This window comes from Taeniopygia guttata, chromosome 1, assembly GCF_048771995.1.
Source record: "Taeniopygia guttata chromosome 1, bTaeGut7.mat, whole genome shotgun sequence".
In the NCBI taxonomy this organism is placed as follows: domain Eukaryota; kingdom Metazoa; phylum Chordata; class Aves; order Passeriformes; family Estrildidae; genus Taeniopygia; species Taeniopygia guttata.
In genome coordinates, this window is record NC_133024.1 from 70,515,576 (window position 1) to 70,534,783 (window position 19,208).

A 19,208-nucleotide genomic window follows, 5' to 3' on the forward strand; every position below is an offset into this window, starting at 1 on the left:
CTAGAGGATGCTAGATAACATGCAACAAGAGGAGTGGGGGGCTTCTGGATGATACCTTAAAGGAAGAAAAAAATGGGTACAGGAAGTAGTGGAAATGAAGGAAAGAAAGAGAGCACTGGACAAGTGCTGATGCCCGCATAGGACTCCTGGGCAGAACAGGAAAGAAAAAAATCCTGCTATAGGAAAGGCAATCTGTCATGCATGAAACAAGTGAAATGCAAAGCCTTCAGGGGAACTCAAGAGCAGCTTTAGAGGAATCAAAGCAGGAACAGTTGCTGTGAGACACAGTGGTGAGAACTCCAGGAGGAAAAGTGGAGGTAGTCCCAGAGCTAAAGACAGGAAAAATAAGAAGATAATGGAAAGAAGAATTAGAGGGGAAGTTAGAGGAGCTCCTTGGGTAGCGGACAAGCTACAGGAACAGAAAAGGGAAAGTAACAGAGGATGTGGCTAGAGTAGAAGAGAGAGCAGGTCCCAGGAGAAGCACAGGCTGGTACAGGACAAGAGGCTGAGATAGACAGCATGGATTAGGAGCCATGAGCCATGAGCCATGCTGGCAGCTGGCAGCAGGAGCTTGCTTATTCAGCAAGTCAGGCGGTAATTAATTAAATCAAGTCAGGCAGCAATCAGTCAGTTAAATCGGGTAACAATGACTCAATTAAGATGAACTGGGGAACGATGAATTTATTACATCAAACCAGGGAACAATGAACCAATTAAATCAGCTGGAAGGCTCCACAGGTCCATCAAGAGCCTGGGCTAGGTGCCACTGGGGTGGGGGACTTGCTGCAGCCGCCTGCTCCAGGAGAAACATCACCACAGCAACTAAGCATCGCTGCTGACAGCCTTGCTTGTCCCCCTCTGCCCAGAGCGGAGAAGGACGCAGCAGTCTACAGCCAGTCTGATGAAATGCTTGTAATAAACCAAAGGGGTGGGGAGATGGAAACTGTCAGCTTCGAAATTAGCAATAGTGTTGCAGATATTACTGGGCTGCCTCAGGATGAAGAAAGCTCCGCCTTTCAAATCAGGCTGATGCTGGATGTCCGGAGCTGTCAGCTTAAGAAATGGAGAGGCTTTGATGAGTGCCTGACAATGGGTTAGTCTATCTTAACTAGCACACAGGAGAGGTACATTTTCCAAGGGCATCCTGGAAGAGCACAGCAATGAACTAAAACAGCTGCCCATGCCCATTTTGACATTAAATAGTATAAATTATATTGATTGGTGTGAGTCAGGCTGGTAATGTACTGGCAATGCTAAGAACCATTTTCATCCCCTTTGGTTGGTTCCCTATATCATTTGGGATTGAGGTGAGTTTTTTTGGGTTTGGGTTATTTGTTTGGTTGGTTGGTTTTGGCATTTTTTTTCTTTTTTTTTTTTCTCTCCTCTTCCTTCTTCTATCTCCACAAGTAGGGGACATCATTAAGATCGCCAAGCTACCTTAGCAGGAAAGTAGCTGCTGTCTTTCTCTCGGGACTTCTCACGCATATCAGTAAACTGAAAATAAAAAAGGGAAGGTCTCATTGATGAGGACAACCTGAGGTCAAAAAGATGAGAGAGACAGCCATCTGCCCATTATTTAAGAGAAGTGCAATCATAATAATTCTCTCAGGCACCTGTAAGGCCCTTGCAGGTGAAAAAAACCTACTACTTTTCAAGGCAGTACAAATGCTTGACGTGCTGCAATAATTAATGAACAGGGATATTGCATGGGCAACTTTGATCATACTACACATTGTCATTAAAGTAATTATATTGAAAAGGAAATGACTCTTCAGGTGTTTTTTCTGGCTAGATGAGTGTTGTATCAAAAGCCTCGACTTAGTGCAATACAACAGATGAGGTCCTGGGATTTGCCCAAAGTGTGTAAATCAGGGCCAACACAATCCCTGTAGAACGCTGACCAGTACATTAAACTGAAAATAAAAGCTGAAGAAGAACAGCTTCCTGAGCAGCACACAACAAAGATCGGCTTGGTCCAAGACTTAGTATATATCATCAGTACTATATGTATCCCTGTTGTCTCCCAATAAATGTGCCACAGGACAGCGTGAACTTTGAAACACAGTGGCACAATAGTTTCACACTGAATGACTGGACATAATTTTCTTTTAGTCAGAAGCAAAAAGAGTCTAATTAGAGATGTGAAGGTTTGAAAAGGAAACAGAAATTTTCAAGAAGAAAAACCTCCTGCTTCCAGTCCACACCACAGTATTTGAGCAGCCGTCTGCCACAGAAAAATGGAAAAGAAACTTCCTGGGGTTTGGTTTTTTTCCTCCTCTTTTATCCCTTCTGAATAATACTAAGACTGGGCAGTTGGACTTGTTCTTATACCAATCTTCAGTCTAATTAAATACGTAAAAATCAGGTTAAAATTTCAGTCAACAGTTCTAGTAGTTACAGACTCTGGCTTATTAGTGCTCAAAATAAAAACTTAACCTATGCCAATATTTCAAAAAAGCATAATTTAAATGCTCTACAGGACAGTCAGTGATTGTGATTATGACCTTGACTGTGATTATGACCTTCTAGATGATAACATGCACTATCAAAGAGGCTGACCTTATCCTAAATTTGGGGTTTATATCTAAAGATGCTTTTGGTCCAAATTATTTTCAAACTGCATTATCTTGTGAGGCATCTAGTGACACAACATTTCTGAACCCTGTAACTTTATTTTCCTCTTTGTTTATTTGTCAGTAATGGATGGGATTTATGTTTATCCACCCTTTTCTTCTCATTTTTTGCCTTAAAATCATGTCAATAAAGAAAACATATGCAGGAGAAGGGGCTGTCATAATTCAAAGTAATCAATTCACATGTATTTATTTTACAGTTTTATTAAACAGTAATTTTTATATGCTAGCTAAATAAAAGATTCCTCATATGTAAGGGAATAAGTACAATTTAACTCTGTTTACTAAGTGGTCAATTACTAAATAGATGTATTTTACCCTCATAAATAAATATAAAACACTGTGATTAAGACCAGGACTTCCAGTCCTTAAACTTCCAGCACTGACATGTTCCATTCTTTTTTTTTTTTTTTCCCTAGTGTTTCTTAAGTGATCATTTATAATGAAAGAGGGTGCTGGTGCTACTGGGTAACAGAAATGTCATTCAACAGATGAGAGATGAAAGAATTACTCAGTAGAGGAGAACCTGGTCTATTTCTCCTTGCTGCTCATTCACTCAGTGCTCCCCACTGTCTAGGGAATAGATAGTTTGATACTATGTAATTTTGGAAACACAGAATATAATTTAAGACTTTTCTTTGCTGTCAAAACTGGGTGCTTTTGCCTCAGGACCAACATCAGGTGTTGGCCTCCAACTGTGACACTCCCGAAGGCAGTGCAGTGAAGACCTGATACAAGACAGCTTCGAGAGCTCCACACTCTGCCCATGGTTTACCTCCTTTAGGCTTATCTGCCTTTAGGCAACAGTGAGACCCATATGGCCTTGCTTCCACTAGCTTTTCATAGAAAAGACCTTCAAGGTCATTGAGTTCAACCTTTGACCAACACCATGTCAACTGAACCATATCAAGTGCCATGTCCAGTTGTTTCCTGAACACTTCCAGGGGTGGTGACTCCACCATCACCCTGGGCAGCCTCTTCCAATGTCTGGCTACCCTTTCAGTGAATAAATTCTTCCAGATGCCCAACCTCAATATCCCCTGGTGCTGCTTGAGGCTATATCTTCTTCTCCTGTTGGCTGTCTGGGAGAAGAGGCCCCACTTCACAACAACCTCCTTTCAGGCCGTTGTACAGAGCAATAAGGTCCCTGCCTGAGCCTCCTCATCTCCAGGCTAAACACACCCATCTCCCTCAAGCTGCTCCTCATAGGACTTAAATTTTTGATTTATATTTTCACAATATTTCTCTTACCGAAAAAAAAAAAAAAAAGAAAAAACAAAACCACCAAACCTCTTTATGGTGGCAAACACAGCCTTGAAGGAACAGCACAAAACTTAAAATTCTCTGCTGCAGGTAAACATAATTAATGTTTAAAGTATTCTGCACCTTAAAACAATACATTTCACTTTTTCAAGGTCACTGAATCAAGCTGGAAGGTGGCTGAAAACAGCACAGTTCTGTATGTCTCTTCTAAAGCTTTTCCTCCATTAGGAGATAGGCTTTCCCTTTTGCAAAGTGCCAGATGCATGACCGGGCCCAGAGCCACCTCCCTTCCTCATAGACCTTGAACGTCATCTGAACACACAACTCCCACAGAAGTCAGCAAGCACAGGTAAACTCAGCCCTAAGGTATTTATTGCATGTCTAGCTCAGCATCACATCATATATCTTGGGCCTGGTCCTACAGCTGCTGCAGTGAACCAATTTCCCTGAGTTCCCCCTGCATGGGGTGTAACTAATGAACGGTTCCAGAGCTGATCCAGCTTTGATCAATAGGTTGGATTACAAGCCTCCACAGATCTCTTCCAACATGAATTTTCCTGTGGTCCTAACGTACAGGTTCCATGGATCTAACTGCAAGTGTAAGAAAGGGTGGGAGGAAAGATGAGCAGCACAGAGACAGAGGCTAAAGTTTAAAGCACGGCTGATGACGATTTCTTATCTCTCAAGTATTAGATTGTTTGTGCTAGAAATTCCTACCTCTTCTTCCTGAATGTGAAATCAAACGTGAAATCAAAATTAAGTAACTGATTTTTGCTAAAGATTTCCCCAGGAAAGATTTCTTCTGCCAGACAAGGCAGTAGAACTTCATTGGAAATAATTTATCATTTGAGTCCTTATACTCCAAACATGCAAAAACACATGAGTTTTTCACCTAAAGTCTGAACAAATGTCCTGTTGGTCCAGTTGTGGTGTATGTTTTCTTTGGAAATTTAGTTAAGAGGTTTTTGAACCTAAAGTGAATTGTTTCCTCAGCAACTGTATTCCTTGGAAACAGAAAACTTTCCAAAACAGGTCTTTGCACTGGCAAATACGCACAGCTCCGTGAAAGCCTGAGAGGCTGCAGGGCACTGCTCTAGCATTTCAATCGCACTTGGAAAACAAACCTTCAAAAGCCAGAAACTACTGGCTCTTCCCTTTGTGTTTGGCCACCAGCTCTTTTAATGATTTCCAGGAGAAACGACCTGGCTTTTTTCTGTCCCAAGGCCCTTCTGAATACCTGGATTCCTCAAGATGGAAACACAACCCTGTTATCTTACATAGATACGCGTTTCCCCTGAAAAAAACCCGATGTATCTGCTGTTACCTTGATCTCCCTTCCCCTCAGTGTCTCTCCCCGCAACCTTAGACCAGCCTCTTCGCTGCGGGAAGCGGCCCCGGCGCGGACACAAACCCTTCCCACCCCTTATTTCAGCTCTCTGCCCCTCTCTACCTGGGAAGCGCCGCCGGCCGCGGCCCCGCGGCGGGGACGGGCTCCAGGCCCCGCCCCGCGCTCCCACCGCCGCCTCCGCGGGCGGCCGGAGGAGCGGGCGCGGGCTGGGGCGGGCGGAGGGCGGGTTAAAAGCGGCGCCAGGTGAACGGGGTGGGACCTTAAAGCTCCGGGGCGGCGAGGCCGGGGCCGCCCGCTCCGCAGCCAGCAGCGGAGCCACGCTGATCGGCGCAGCCTGGCCGCGGTGCTCCCGGCGGGGTGACCGCCCCTCGGCAGCGGGCGCCGCTGAGGCAGGTGAGGGGCGCGGCAGGGAAGGGCGCGGCGGGGCAGCTCCCCCCGGGCAGCTGAGGCCGCACTTGTTGCGGGGCCGGGGCCGGGGCCGTGGCGGCGCCGCCGGGAGCTCTGCTGGCACTGCCCGCCGGGGAGGGAGTGAGGGTGGGCGCGAAGCCGCTGTGTCCCCGCAGGATTTACCCTGTCCCGACAGGATTTACCCTGATCGGCATGGGCGCTCTCCGCTGCCCGTCCCCAGCTTGAGCGCCTCGGGGAGTGCTCGAACCCCGCGAGCAGTTTTGGTTGGGAATGCTCGTGTCTCTGTAGGGTAAGCGTTTAACTTACGGCGAAATCTTCATTCACCTCCCAGCAGCTCTCTGTAAGCGCGTTATGTGAAGTACGTACGGCTAGCTGCGACACCAAATCAAGGCTCCTGCAATTACAGGTAATTTGTGGCACGCCTACAGATGTTAAGAGAGCTGAGGGAAGGTAAACAGCTTGCATCAGTAAAACTGACAGGTCCTGTGAGTGTCTAATCACACGCTGGAAACATTCCTTAGAATTACAGGGGGAGTAGGAAATGAGGTGTGAGTCAGAAATAAATGTATTTCTGCGATCGGGGCTGGATAAGATCGCACAAAGAATGAGTCCTTACAGCCTTAAATAAAACACGAAGGACGTGCTGGAGTAAGGGCAGGAGTTCTTGCTTAGTGTCTGGCACTAGCTAGGGACTGGGCATGTTTTGGGCGTGACTGGCTTTTCCGACAACGGGCTTTCCTGGATTGGGTGTTACTTTCAGTCTCTCATATTGAGAGATCCCCTGTTCTCAATAGAGGAAATAATTTCCTTGTCTTGTACCCCATTAGTTTTCATCATGTGGCCTGAATATACTCTTGAGGTAACAAAGGGTTGCAAGAAGGAAGTAGCCTTTTGTCTTAAGAAAGCTCTTTTAAACCCAGGTTTTATAGCTTGGATTAATGGCTGTGTCCTGTATGAAATACTGAGAGTTTGGGTCCAGGTTTGGTTTGGGACCACCGCAACATGTGTGTGTACACTGAGTCAAAAGCAGAATAAAATATATTTTCATCCTTAATTTTGTTAAGGGAGTTATGTAATTTTTAACATTTCTTGGCCTCCGCTGCTTAGCCTGGAAACCCTGCCTGCCAGACACATCCTCCGAGGAGCCCCGGAGAAAAGACAGTAGGCAAAAGGATGCACGTGTGATTCAGTTAGATCTGCCTTAGAGAGCAAGGCAATAGTGGGACAAGACTCAGCCTGGAAGAAGGCAGTATCTCCATGTTGTCAACTAGGCATTGCAATGTAAATTTCCAGGCAGACTTTTCAGCACATTTCCAGAGCCAGGAGGTTACACCTGTACTGTGTGTGTCAGTGTTTCTAGGAGACTTCAGACGGTCCCCAGAACTGTCAGTCTCATAATTGGTAGGATTACATATCTCAGAGCTTAAAAATGGAACTGTAAAACCCCATGAATTAGCATACTTTTCTGGAGAAACTGATTCTGTCCTGACAGGGCCAGTTCTCTCAACTTGCTGAAGCTAGGCCTCTGACAGAGTTGCTGTTTTGCATCCCTTGATATGCAACCCAGGCGGATTATTTGCGCAGCCTCATTTATTTTGTGCAAAAAAAAGTAATTATGCATTGAAAAATGTATAGTGGACTATCTTAGTACCTGGAAAAATAACAGCACTTTAAATTATATGTGCAAGTTCATAATGGTCACTGCATAACCTTTATGGGTACTTGTGAGTAAAGAAGATGCTTTTACAAGATGGTTATTGTGAACACTTCCAGTTAAATCAGTGGTCCCAGATGCTGTGTGAAATAGGACCATGGCTTGAAGCTGCTTTTTCTTTTGACGTTTTCCCTTGTTCTGTTCCTTGCTGATTTTAATGGTTACTTAATGGTGACTGATGAGGTATGTGGAAGGAAAACTGTGATTCTTGCCTGGCTAAATACCAGTTTGTGTAAGGAAAAGCTTGAAGTGATGATATGAGGTGTGAGATAATGTGCTGTCAAAACAGCAGGAATACAGAAAAAGAGAAGCACATCTCCTGTTAGTTGATAAAAGAATGTTGAAACTAATTCTATTCCTTATCATACACCTGCATTTCTTCCTGTAATAGAATTTTAAAAAGGAAAAAGTTGCTTTGAACTTTACTCTTGATTAATGGAATAAAAAATACATGCTCAAGGAAAAGCTGCAGTGCAGTGTAAAATGTTAGTGTTTTCAAAAGGGTTTGAGTTCTGTGTGTGAAAGAAGACAGAGGCTTCTTAATTTTAGAGGAAAGGAGAGACTTGCAGAAAGAATGTAGACATCTGCCTAAGTGTACGGGGATGGAAATGGGAATTAGGTAACAAAAAAAAAAATTAAAAAGTCATAACAAAAAAGTTATTTTGATGATCAGAAGTGGGGCAGAGTATGTCTAAAACTTTCTATAAGATATGGGAAATAGGACACTTTTATCAGTGGAGGCATAGTCCTTGGGAATTCGGCTTTCTTCCAAAGTAAGAATATTTAAGCACACTTGGAAGGAAAGGTTTGCAGAGGAAAATGGCTGAGACAGGCTAAACTCCAATAGGACTTGTGCTGTCTTGTTATGCCTGCAAGTGTGATCTCCAATTTCCTTTTTGTACGAGTGGAATGAATTTTGTGCAGAGATGTTCTGGAGGATAGTAATCTCCAGTTACACTTGCAGGCTGGTGAAATAGGTATGGATGTTTCTAAGCATCCTTGGAAAATGTCTTAAAACTTATATAAGGGCATGAATATGGGACAGTCATAAGGGTGTCATTGTGGGGAGAAACTGAACCCTTTAATGCTCTTGATATTTAAGTAGCATAATTTTTTAATAACATTTAACTACGTACAAATTGGGTCCTAATCTGTTGAGTTTCTCTGGATTTCATGCTGTGTTTAATTAGAGCAAAGAATGCCTCCTATTTTCCTAAACTTGAGTAGAAGGAAAGAACAATGCTTGCAGTGTTCAGACTTGCAACTGTCAGAGGTTTCCTGTTCCTGGTTAGTCTTTGCCTGTTCTTGTGTCAAATCAGATATACTGTAATCCCTCTGTCACGGCTCTTCTCCTCTCCAGTTTCCACTCTGATCTGGAGATAGGTGTTCAGAACAAAGTTTAAGAGCTACTAGAGAGAATTGCACAGGCTTTTGTGATTGTTAGGCTGCTCCTTTGATCTTTTTCAGCTTTTTAGGAAATAAGTAGAGTTGTTGATATTCTAGAGTCTTCCAGCTGCATACTCCTTGAAGTTTCTCATATACTGCTGTAAAATTAAAAGAGCTGGAAGCTACCTGTTAAAGGATTTTAGTTGCCAAGGTGTAAGTTCAAAGCTTTATCTTGCATTTTGAACTCTGCATTAAAGCTATAGCAATGTAGGGAGCTGCATTCTTTTTCAGGTGTCGGAAATATCCTGAATGATCGAATTCAAGCTCTGTACTTCCAGCTTTGAACTGTTACTTATCTGTGTTGGTCCATTGAGCCTGTGAAGCTTGTAATTGCAGTGGAGCATTTCAGGAGAGCAGCCCTGTGAGATGGTGAGATTTTTGTTATCTCTAGTTTAATGTCTGGGAAACTGAGGCATGAGGCAGACTGACAAATTAGGTAGGAAGTCTGAGCAAGTTAGCAAGTGATTGCTGTAGCCTGTGTACTTGCCTTTCTTTATGGAATAAAAGGTTGCTGGCTTTTGGAATATGTTAATCTGTATTTATTAGAAGCTTCCTTGCTTCAGCCGTGACAGTGCTGCTGTTCTTATAGTACAGCACCTAAACTAACTCAGCAATAGGAATAACAGAATCTACACACTGGCAATTAATTGCTTGCTGTAAACTAGATGCCAAGTTAGGTGGGTGGAGGCATGCTGATGCAAAACTGCTTAAACCCAGACTAGTGTGTTCTTCAAATCTGAGTAATGACACATCATTATGCAGCTCTAGGACGCCTCAGTGCTGGTTATCACCTCCCACTGTGAGCCACTGCTCCAGTGCAGCTGTTGAGATCAACACCTGAAGGGAAAGTTGTCTCAGCAGCACATTTGACCGCAAGTTGGACCTCAACATGCAGCAGTACTTCTTGTGTGAAGTTGGGTCATAAAATAATTTTGGCAATGATTTTGTGTCTGTTAGTTGTGAAGTTTTTCTTTGGCAACAGTTCTGCATTAAACTGCTACTCTTGGGGGTATGCGAGTTTGTCCCCAGCTGGGGGGTAAGCAGGGGCACTTGAGACTAGAGCTTTTTTGCTTAAAGATTGTCTTTGTTAACACATTCCCACAGGGGATAAAGTGACTATTTTTCTTGGCAGTCTGCTGATCTTTTATCAGTAGCCGGAGGTACTGCTGCAAGTCACCCCAAACTGGTAGCTCCTGGTACACTGTGCACTAAAATTCTGATGGAAGTGGAGTCATTGCAAACACTCTCTAAATTTCTGTGTAAAAGTACAGTAAATAAATTGGTATCCAAACTGAAGGTGCGAAGGGTATAAGCATAGTCTGAATTTGTGCATAAATTAGGGATCTGTGGACGTCTTCTTAAATGGGACTCCTAGATGTTCCTGTAGCATAAGCAGGTACTGTAATACTTGCTTATGACTACTTTTTTTTTTTTTTTTGCTTGATAATACAGCACAAGCGCCATATATATGGCTGATAGAGATATATCTTCTGTTGCTTTTACACCTTCACTGTATTCCAGCTGTGGATTTAGCCACTGAGTAATGATTTTCCAGTATAACAGTCTTAAACAAAGGAAAATTGTGTCTGTTAACAAGCCAGCTGTACCCATAAACAGGGGAGCTCAGTGATGATTGTCCTCAGTGCTGTGAATTGCAGGGATTTTCACTGGGTGTATGTACTGTGCTGTGATTGTGGTTTAATGTAGGCTTACAGGAGCTAGCTTCAAAGTAGAAAGCAGTTTAGCCATGGCAACACAGAGCTCACAATACTGCCCATAAGCTGTAGAACTCCAGAAAGAGTTAAGCTGTAGTTCTTCTCGTGCTGCTGTCTAGCTTACTAGTAGGGAAAAACGCCCTAACCAACAACAACAAAAAAAACCCCAAAAAAACACATGAAGCACCTGCTTATGTGTCTGTTGTGTGATCACCTAGAACTGTTTCCCTTGTAACTTATCTTTTCAGTCAAGCATGGTAATCTTTTATAATTAACTGTTAACTGTAACAACCATATTCTGCTTGTGGTCCTCTAATTGTTGAAATGAAACAAAGTGCTGCTGGTAGTAGAACAGGTATCTATGTGGAGTCTTGGAAAAGCTTGTTTTCATGACCAGTTGCAATTTTTGTGGAGAATTTAGCATTTAATGCGCTCGTCTATTAGAATTATTCTAAATGCTTAGCTACTCAACCTTGCTACCTTCAGCTGTCTTCTGTTCTTCCCAGTTTCTTCCTTTATACCCAATCCCTATCGTCATTCCTACTTTATATTTTTCCCCAAAATTCACCTAAGCTTTCATGTCTTTAATGTGTTATTGTAGAGTTCTATACCAGCAAACTAGGTAAGTCCTTGGCTGTCTACATACTATTATTTCTGTAAGCATTTGTCAGGATTTGCTCACATAGAAATAGTATCTGGACTGGCCCTATAAAAATAGGACTTACCAACCCATTAAAGGGATGTAATCCTCCTGCTTTCTTCTCCTTTGGTCAGCAAGACAGTTAATATTTTACTTGCTAGTGAAAAGGAAAGTAAGTATTTGAAAGAAAGATAAGCTAGAGCCTTGATCATAGGTTTTGAGTGAATAAAGAGTAAATGAGCCATCAGATCAGTACAGGTAGCCCTGATGGGGTGTTTAGTTGGAGTGATCTGTGCTGGTGGCTTTAGTAGTGTGAAGCACCATACTTGGCTAACTTAAATTCTACTTGGATCACTGTGTCTGTTTGTTGGAGACGGGAGGACACTTTGGCAGTGTCTGAATTGCTTTTACTGGATCCTCTAAGCTGCATTGAGGGGAACTGTTTAAAGCCAGCTAGTAGGAAACACTGTGGCCAAAGTATTTGGATGGCATTCAGGCTGCCTGGATATGGCACTACAGTCTTTCAGGGAGAAGATAGCGAGACTTCACTGGTGTCGGATCAGTGCCTGTAGCACTCTGGAGTAGTCCAGAAGTCATATGACTCTCTACCAGTGTCAAAACAAGTCTGGGAGGCTGTGAGCAAGAAGGGGCAAAGGTTGGTGATTTGCTCAGCAAGCAGTGGGAAGAACAGTCAATGGTGGCAGGAGGAGCTGAGGAGATAGCTGGAAGGTTTGGTAAAGTGTGTGGGAAGGGTGAAGGGAGGAGTGTTTGGGCAGATAGGAAAGACAAAGGCTTTTTTGGAAAGGTGAGGAGATGTAACCAAGGAGACTCTGGACAAAATACTACCTCTTCAGGTTGTGGTGGTTTTTTTCTTCCTTCTTGATCCAGATACAGACTTGTCTTTGCTAGTATGGAAGCACAGTTTTTTGGCTTAACAAGCATAACATACTCTCAGAATATGGAGCAAGTCGGATGAAGAGGAGTGTTGCCAAGCCTTCTTTCCCATTGATTGCTCATTCTTACCCATGCTTTGCAATTTGCAGCCTGGGGTTTTTGTTGGTGGTGGTTTTTGTGGGGGGCCTTTTGTTTTTTGGTTGTTTTTTTTTTTGTTGTTGTTGATGTTGTTTTCGTTGGGGTTTTTTTTTTTGTTTATGTAGCTGTCCTTTTCAGATGATCTGTGGTTCTATACTGTTAAGCGTTTTCGTTGGGGTTTTTTTTTTTGTTTATGTAGCTGTCCTTTTCAGATGATCTGTGGTTCTATACTGTTAAGCAGACTGATGAAATGAATCAGGTTTAGGAAAACCAAACCAACCAAAACATACTAGTCCTGGGAAGAACTTACAGACAAGTCATCTGCTTTATAATTAGCCTCCATAAAGTCACAGGAGATGAACTGTGGTGTGACCTTAGCAGAGAACAGAACTAGGGGAGCTCCTTGAGCTAACTACACACTGGGGAACTTGTATTTTGAATCTCCTTCTGCACAGGGAGGAGGACACAAATCCATGTGAAGTTATAACAAAATGGCAGCACTACTGGTGGGCAATGAGATGTGAAGGTAAGAAACCAGGCTTATGAGGAGTGGATATATAGCTATATATATACACAGTGGATGTACACACAGCCTTTTCACTCTAAGAAGATGGAATGACTGAGAAGAAAGTAAGGACTCTGGTGGAATTACAGGATAGGTGTAATAATGTGTGTAATACCACTGTTTGCCTTGTGCCAATCTTCTACAGGATTTATTTTCAAATGTTCATAAGTGTTTCCAGTCATAGCACCTAGCTGTAGTGTCATTTTGTAAGTACTGTAATTGCCATATGTGTGTAATAGTAACAGAGAACACTAAAAAGTTCTAACTGTCCCTCTGTTTAACAATTAAATAACTGCAAAGGAACATTCTGAAAGAACTGTCATTAGTCAGATGACAGAAAAGGGGTGGAAACAGTTTAAAAATCCAGCTGATATGTTTAGTAAGGTCTCTGGTTAAGGGCCTTTCCTGTGTCCTCATAGGGTTGTTAATCCTTTAGCGTCTCTGTAACTGTATGCTCATGGAAAAATAATCTTTCTTCTTGGAAAAAATAACCAAGTAGGATAGCAAGGTAAATCTGTTTCTGTGTGGTTTCAGTCACATTCAGAGGAAATAGCCCATATAGATTGTGCATCCTGAAGGAGGCTCAGGAAAAGTTCTCTCCAATCTGGAGGATATCTTGGATCTCCTCCTTGGTTTTCACCTCCTGGAGTATAACCCCACACAGTCAACCAGCAGGATCTGAGGGAAATGTAGTTTATGGAACTAGTGAAGGGAGATTACATTTAAATCCCAGTAACTCAAGGAAAAGATACCATTGTGTTGCGTAACAATTAAGTGTCCTCATTTTCGCTGAGCTGTTGTGTACTTTGATACTCGGTCAAAGCATGTGGCCTACTGATTATATGTATATTATATTATATGTAAACCAGGAAGGTTTTTGGCATTACTCAGAATAGGAGTATGACGTGAAAGACAACTACAAAATAGTGTCATCATTTTCTTCCTCATGCAGTGTGATCCAGCTCAGAGTCAGGAAAATCTTGTGATTGATATGGTGACCTTTTTGCCAGTAGCTGCTCTTTAAAGCAACTTTGAAAAGATGATTTTGCTTACTGGTGCATTGTGCTGTAAATGCCAAAGAAATATGTGCTCTGAGATAGAAAAAAATGAGTAAAGTTGTGAAATAAAAACCTTCATGAGCAATTTCAGAATCAAAAGATCTTTGAGCTCTCTTAGAGTGTCCTGGCTGATAGACACAAAAAATGCCAGTTTCTTGAATACACAGTGGCTTGCAAACTAACTTTCTGTAAATCCATCTGAAGTGGAGGGGTGTGGGAAGAAGGACTGAAATGCCTCTGAGTGCTCTCTGTGAAAAGCTGTTTGTGGAAGCTGCAAAAATGCAGACAATTATGGTGTTCCTGAGGAGACCAAAATGTGAAATCCTTAATTCATTACAGTCATAGTACTTTAAAATTCACCTGCTGGAAACAATATTCTTCTGTTGAAAAAGTCTCTGAGCTACTGCTGGCCTGTCTGAACTCTTCAAATGTTGACTATAGCACTCTCCCAGCCTCTGAAATATCTCCCCTAATCTAGGTCTAATGAAGTCTGCATTATGAGAGGAAGAAAACTCCAACCTGGCATGCATTCACAATGGAGGAGTCATTATCCACTTACCCTAGGCCCTTTTTGCCTAGTGGAAAGAAAAGCAATTTTGGTATGTTTCTTAAGCATCGATTTTAAACATCCAACCTGAGATGGATAATGACGAGGATTTTACCTTCATTGCTTCAAGCTAATGTGGAGTTTCCTTTGACTCAGAAGGCAGTCACACTTTTGAAACTAGTGAACACAGGTTATGCAGACCTTATCATGGAAGGTGCAGAGCATCAGCAGTAGTTACTCAAGGTCTGTCTGTATTGCAAGAATGTACTCAAATCATTATTTACACTCTAAAGATAAGGATAAACCAATTGGCTTTGATTTCTATAGGAAGTCTATCTGTCTAACATGTTATTTTTTAACATAACATCTACCTTACTTTTGGCTGTTTTCTCCAATTTTGTTAATGTTATCAAGCTACTAGAAGTTGTATCTTTTAATTTAAGGTTGTGTTCATAATTTTCCTATCTTTCTTACTTAATGTGGCATTGGCCAATACACCTAGGAGTCAAATGAATGTGGTGCCATGTATGTAATCCATTATGAAATAGTTCCTGCTGATATGTGATTAGGTTATCATGTATGACTAGTTGTAGGTAAGCCCACTGCGTCAACAAAATGTTACCACAGCCAATTATGATATTGCCTTTATTTTAAACCACATGCTTGCTGGTATTTGTTTCCGGTGTTGATTAATCTTAGTTTTGTTTATGCCTTGTCTTAGGTCAGAGGATTGAAACAAGACAATGGATTGGGGAGCTCTGCATACCATTTTAGGAGGTGTAAATAAGCACTCCACCAGTATTGGGAAGATATGGCTCACAGTCCTCTTCATCTTCCGTATCATGATCCTGGTTGTGGCTGCAGAGAAAGTCTGGGGAGATGAACAAGATGACTTTGTCTGCAACACACTTCAGCCTGGTTGCAGAAATGTTTGCTATGATCACTTTTTCCCCATCTCTCACATCAGACTCTGGGCCCTGCAGCTGATCTTTGTCTCCACACCTGCGCTGCTGGTGGCCATGCATGTGGCTTACAGGAGGCATGAGAAGAAAAGGCAGTTCAGAAAAGGAGACCAGAAATGTGAATTCAAGGACATCGAAGAAATCAGGAAACAGAGGTTTCGTATTGAAGGCTCCTTGTGGTGGACGTACACCAGCAGCATCTTTTTCAGACTGGTCTTTGAAGCTGTCTTCATGTATGCGTTTTATTTCATGTACGATGGGTTCCGAATGCCTCGCTTAATGAAGTGTAATGCCTGGCCCTGCCCCAACACTGTAGACTGCTTTGTTTCTCGACCTACTGAAAAGACAGTGTTCACTATTTTCATGATTGCTGTGTCCAGCATTTGCATTCTTTTAAATGTGGCTGAATTGTGTTACTTACTGACAAAGTTTTTCCTCAGAAGGTCTAAAAGAGCTGGAAATTCGAAACAGCATCCCAACCATGAGAATAAGGAAGAAACCAAACAAAATGAAATGAATGAGTTAATATCTGATAGTTGCCAGAACACAGTTATAGGGTTTTCAAGTAGCTAAGGTGGTATCAATGCTGATGTTCACTCTTTTTGGAGTGAATGTTTTATTTAAAGGCTGCAAGTGAAATCTGTTGTATGAAACAAAGTTGGGCGAAGTTTTGATGCATAGTGTCAGATGTTGAGTAGGTACACGTCTGGGAAAAGTCAGGGCAGCCTAAACATGTGAAAATTGCATGAGGATTAAATAGGAAGATACACTTCCCTGTGAATACCCTTACAAGCTGACTATGACTAGTGGGACGCCCACTGCTACCTTCATGCTGACACAGTTCGTGAAAACTAAATGCAACAGCAATAAGAACAAAACTCTTTCCAAGCTAGGTATTCTAGTATTAAAAGATGTTTTGTAATAATTATAGTTTTTACTTGTGAACTGATGATTAAAATATTTTTCTAAAATCTAATATACCATGTTACTTAAGGTGTTATAGTACACAATTGACTGTTTTATTTCTTAACCAGGCACATGCAGATGAACCCTGTAATACCATATTCATAGGGAAAAGACAGCAATAGGCTGCATACATCTTCACAGCTTTGCAAGTGCTGCTTGAGTCTGGGCAGGTATCTTGAGACGCTTGCATACACGCTGCTCTAGGAATTGTATGAAAGCCCACAAGTGTGGGCTAGATTGGGGTACCTAGATTGGGTGCAAACTCCTGCCTAAAAACAGCACAAGAATATAGTTACAGCCTATGTAGACTTGTTTAAACAGTTACAGACCTGGTAATCTTACTGATCTCTTAATTGCATACTGTCAGTTTTCTAGCAACTTACATAAGTTTATGTAGATGTTTATTTCTCTAATGTATTAGTTGTATTTGTTTCTTTATACTGTATCACATAATGGAATTTTTTTTTTGTTTGATTTGTTTGCTTTTTTTGTAGTAGACTGATGGTGCTGTTATGAGACTAGAGTCTGTCTGGTTTCAAGGACATGGAAAAGTATTCCTGGAAATGGAGCAAGTCTTCTGAATAAAAGGCTAACACTTTAACCTTTTTTATTGAAGTGAGAGTTTATATGTGAATGCTAGGCAAGATTTTAAATAGGAACTTACAAAAAACTTTTTCAAGTGGAGACTCTACCTCCAAAGTGCACATAACCCCTAGGCACCCCTCATTCCCATCCAGGGCACTAATGCTGTTGTCCTTACTCTAATGGAGATACACAGGGAACTCTGAGTGTGTGGCAGTATGTGGCTGTGGGAGAGGTGTGCTTGTGAAAGCAGGGGAACCTGAAAGTCAGAGGTGGGTGCAATGCAAAACAGCTATGTTGTCTTGTGTGCTTCCTCTTTTGGGCCACTTCTCACCACCATGGATACACTGACCTTGGTAGAACTAAGTTTTGGGGGTTTGTTTATTTGTTGTCATTTTACAAATGGATTGGCCTCACTATTTTTTGTATAATGGAACTACTCTTCCAAGGTGCAGAACAAAGAATGGGTATCCTTAGGAGCAGATACTGCAGAGTGCCCTTTTCCTCATGTTGTATCACACTTCTAACAGGTGCTAGCACAGCTCTGTGTGTCCATACTGGAAGAGGGCTTCAGTGGGTTGGTTGTTTTATTTGTGACTAGTAAAACCCTAACAGGGAGCAGGCACAAGCAACAGGAGAGAGAAAATACCTAGAGTCAGCTCTGTCCCTGCCATTTATCTATTCTCTTCCACTGGCAAACTCCTGATCTTTCCTGCCTTCACAGCACATTTTCTTTTTTAATCAGTGTTGTAAAAAGAAATTGCTGCTAGTCTTCTGAATGTGTCTAGCAGCAAGCTTGAGGAAAAAGTATACACAACTATAGTATACTAGTGTATATTTTTCTCTCTGCAGCTTTAAGGAAGCTGATCCCTTAGGGTCAGGAAGGTGGGTGCTCAGGCTGTACCTTGCTGGATCACTCCCCAGGCTGCCCAGGTGCACAAGCAGAGTGGTGGTTCCAGGGTGTGAAGATACAGCTACTTCTCCTCCAGGACTGTTTCATGGAACAACTTGAGACTTGACTTTCATCTGGGACATCTGTGGGTCACATACCATATAGTGAATGTGAATGGAGATCAGTAAATAATTATGCTTGATTGTGTCTTAACCTCATTAGTGATCAATTTGAAATAGCCCTTTGCTGAATTCCAATAAACCTGTGAAACACCTTGAGGTAGATATGTTTTCCCAAAATGGAGGAGGGGTAGTTTTTCTTGCTCTATGATAAAATGCAGGCCTGCAAAACCCCAAATGGGGGTATGATGATAGCTCTCTCTGTGGCTTTTCCTGCTCACAAGTTTTCAAACAGTGAGTTCTATTCCAGCTGTTAGTTTTTTCCGGAATGTCAGTTCAATGACTGTTTTTCTTTTCATTCTGGGTAAGCGGGCAGAGTTTCAATGAAGAAATCAGTTGTCTGTGGTCCTTTGTTGGCCAGCACAACTCTGTGTGTGGCCGTGTTGTAAATGGATTTGTGTTGGCTGGACATTTCCTGCGTGGTAGCAGGACCTGGTAAGGTGCAGTCTGGCAACACTGCCGTGTTGCTGTGGTGTCCTGGCAGCCAGATGGGTTGGGAACACATGTGCAAGTCCCATTGAATCTGCACCAAGGGCAGCTGTAAATCAAGGAGCCAGAGCTGATCCAAGGCTTCACTAGTACTAACCTATTGATCATCTCAGCAGGCAAGACCAGTTGTGACTGATGTGTTGGGCTGAAGTATTTCTTCTCATTCTATGTACAACCCTCGTTATGAACACTCTCCTCTGAAATATCCCTGATTTCTGTTACTGCCAAGGTAAAGTCCCTGACAGTTTCAGTGCCCTCTTTAAATTATTCCAAGTAGGTGGCACCATGATGAAATGACAGCTTTAGTGACTTGTTTCTCCAAGCCAACTTCCCCCTGCCTGCTGCATTTTGTGGCCTCAGTAGAGGAGGCAGCTGTGTTTAGTAGGGTCGCGGCTAACCCTTTCTGCAGGGAAAAGCCAAGCTGCTTTTCTTGGTTTCCAGCTTCCTGTGCCTTTCCCTACTGGCTGGAGCTGCTCTGAACTGCAAAGCACACCTACCCCCAGACATTCTCTGTGCTTGCCCTTGTTCCTGCCCTGCAGCCATCCCTCCAGGAGAGGGTTTCCCCAGCCCTCCACGTCTCTCTGCTGGTGACTGGTTTCTACTGAAGTGGCTCGGCCATCCTCCCATGGTAGTTCAGCCAGTTTTCTCTGATGGCAGCTGGCTCAACTGTCTCTGCCCATCCCTGCTGCTGTTCCCCACCCTGTGACTTCTCCTTTGTTATGCCTGGGGCAGAGATTGCTTAAATTGGTTTTGATGCCAAACAATTAAT

At 42.5% G+C, this 19,208-nt stretch overlaps 1 protein-coding gene and 1 long non-coding RNA gene across 11 annotated transcripts; one reads left to right on the top strand and one right to left on the bottom strand.

Annotated features, from left to right (window-relative positions):
- Positions 1 to 655: 655 nt before the first annotated feature.
- LOC140684437 (uncharacterized) lies at positions 656 to 5,277 on the bottom strand. Its single transcript, XR_012056699.1, has 2 exons — positions 1,438 to 5,277; positions 656 to 1,053 (listed from the first exon to the last, which is right to left on the bottom strand). It is a non-coding gene; the product is annotated as an uncharacterized lncRNA (long non-coding RNA).
- Positions 5,278 to 5,495: 218 nt separating this feature from the next.
- On the top strand, positions 5,496 to 16,903 carry LOC100219548 (gap junction beta-6 protein). 10 transcript variants are annotated; one of them, XM_072931010.1, is made up of 4 exons: positions 5,496 to 5,633; positions 5,984 to 6,058; positions 12,655 to 12,725; positions 15,091 to 16,903. In XM_072931010.1, exon 4 carries the CDS (start codon positions 15,113 to 15,115, stop codon positions 15,902 to 15,904), a length of 792 nt encoding a protein of 263 aa, XP_072787111.1. In that variant the 5' UTR covers positions 5,496 to 5,633; positions 5,984 to 6,058; positions 12,655 to 12,725; positions 15,091 to 15,112; the 3' UTR covers positions 15,905 to 16,903. The 10 variants fall into 10 exon arrangements, with proteins under 10 accessions (XP_072787111.1, XP_072787094.1, XP_072787100.1 ...); XM_072930999.1 differs by having other exon boundaries at positions 5,499 to 5,637; XM_072931002.1 differs by having other exon boundaries at positions 5,499 to 5,637; positions 5,987 to 6,058.
- Positions 16,904 to 19,208: the final 2,305 nt, after the last annotated feature.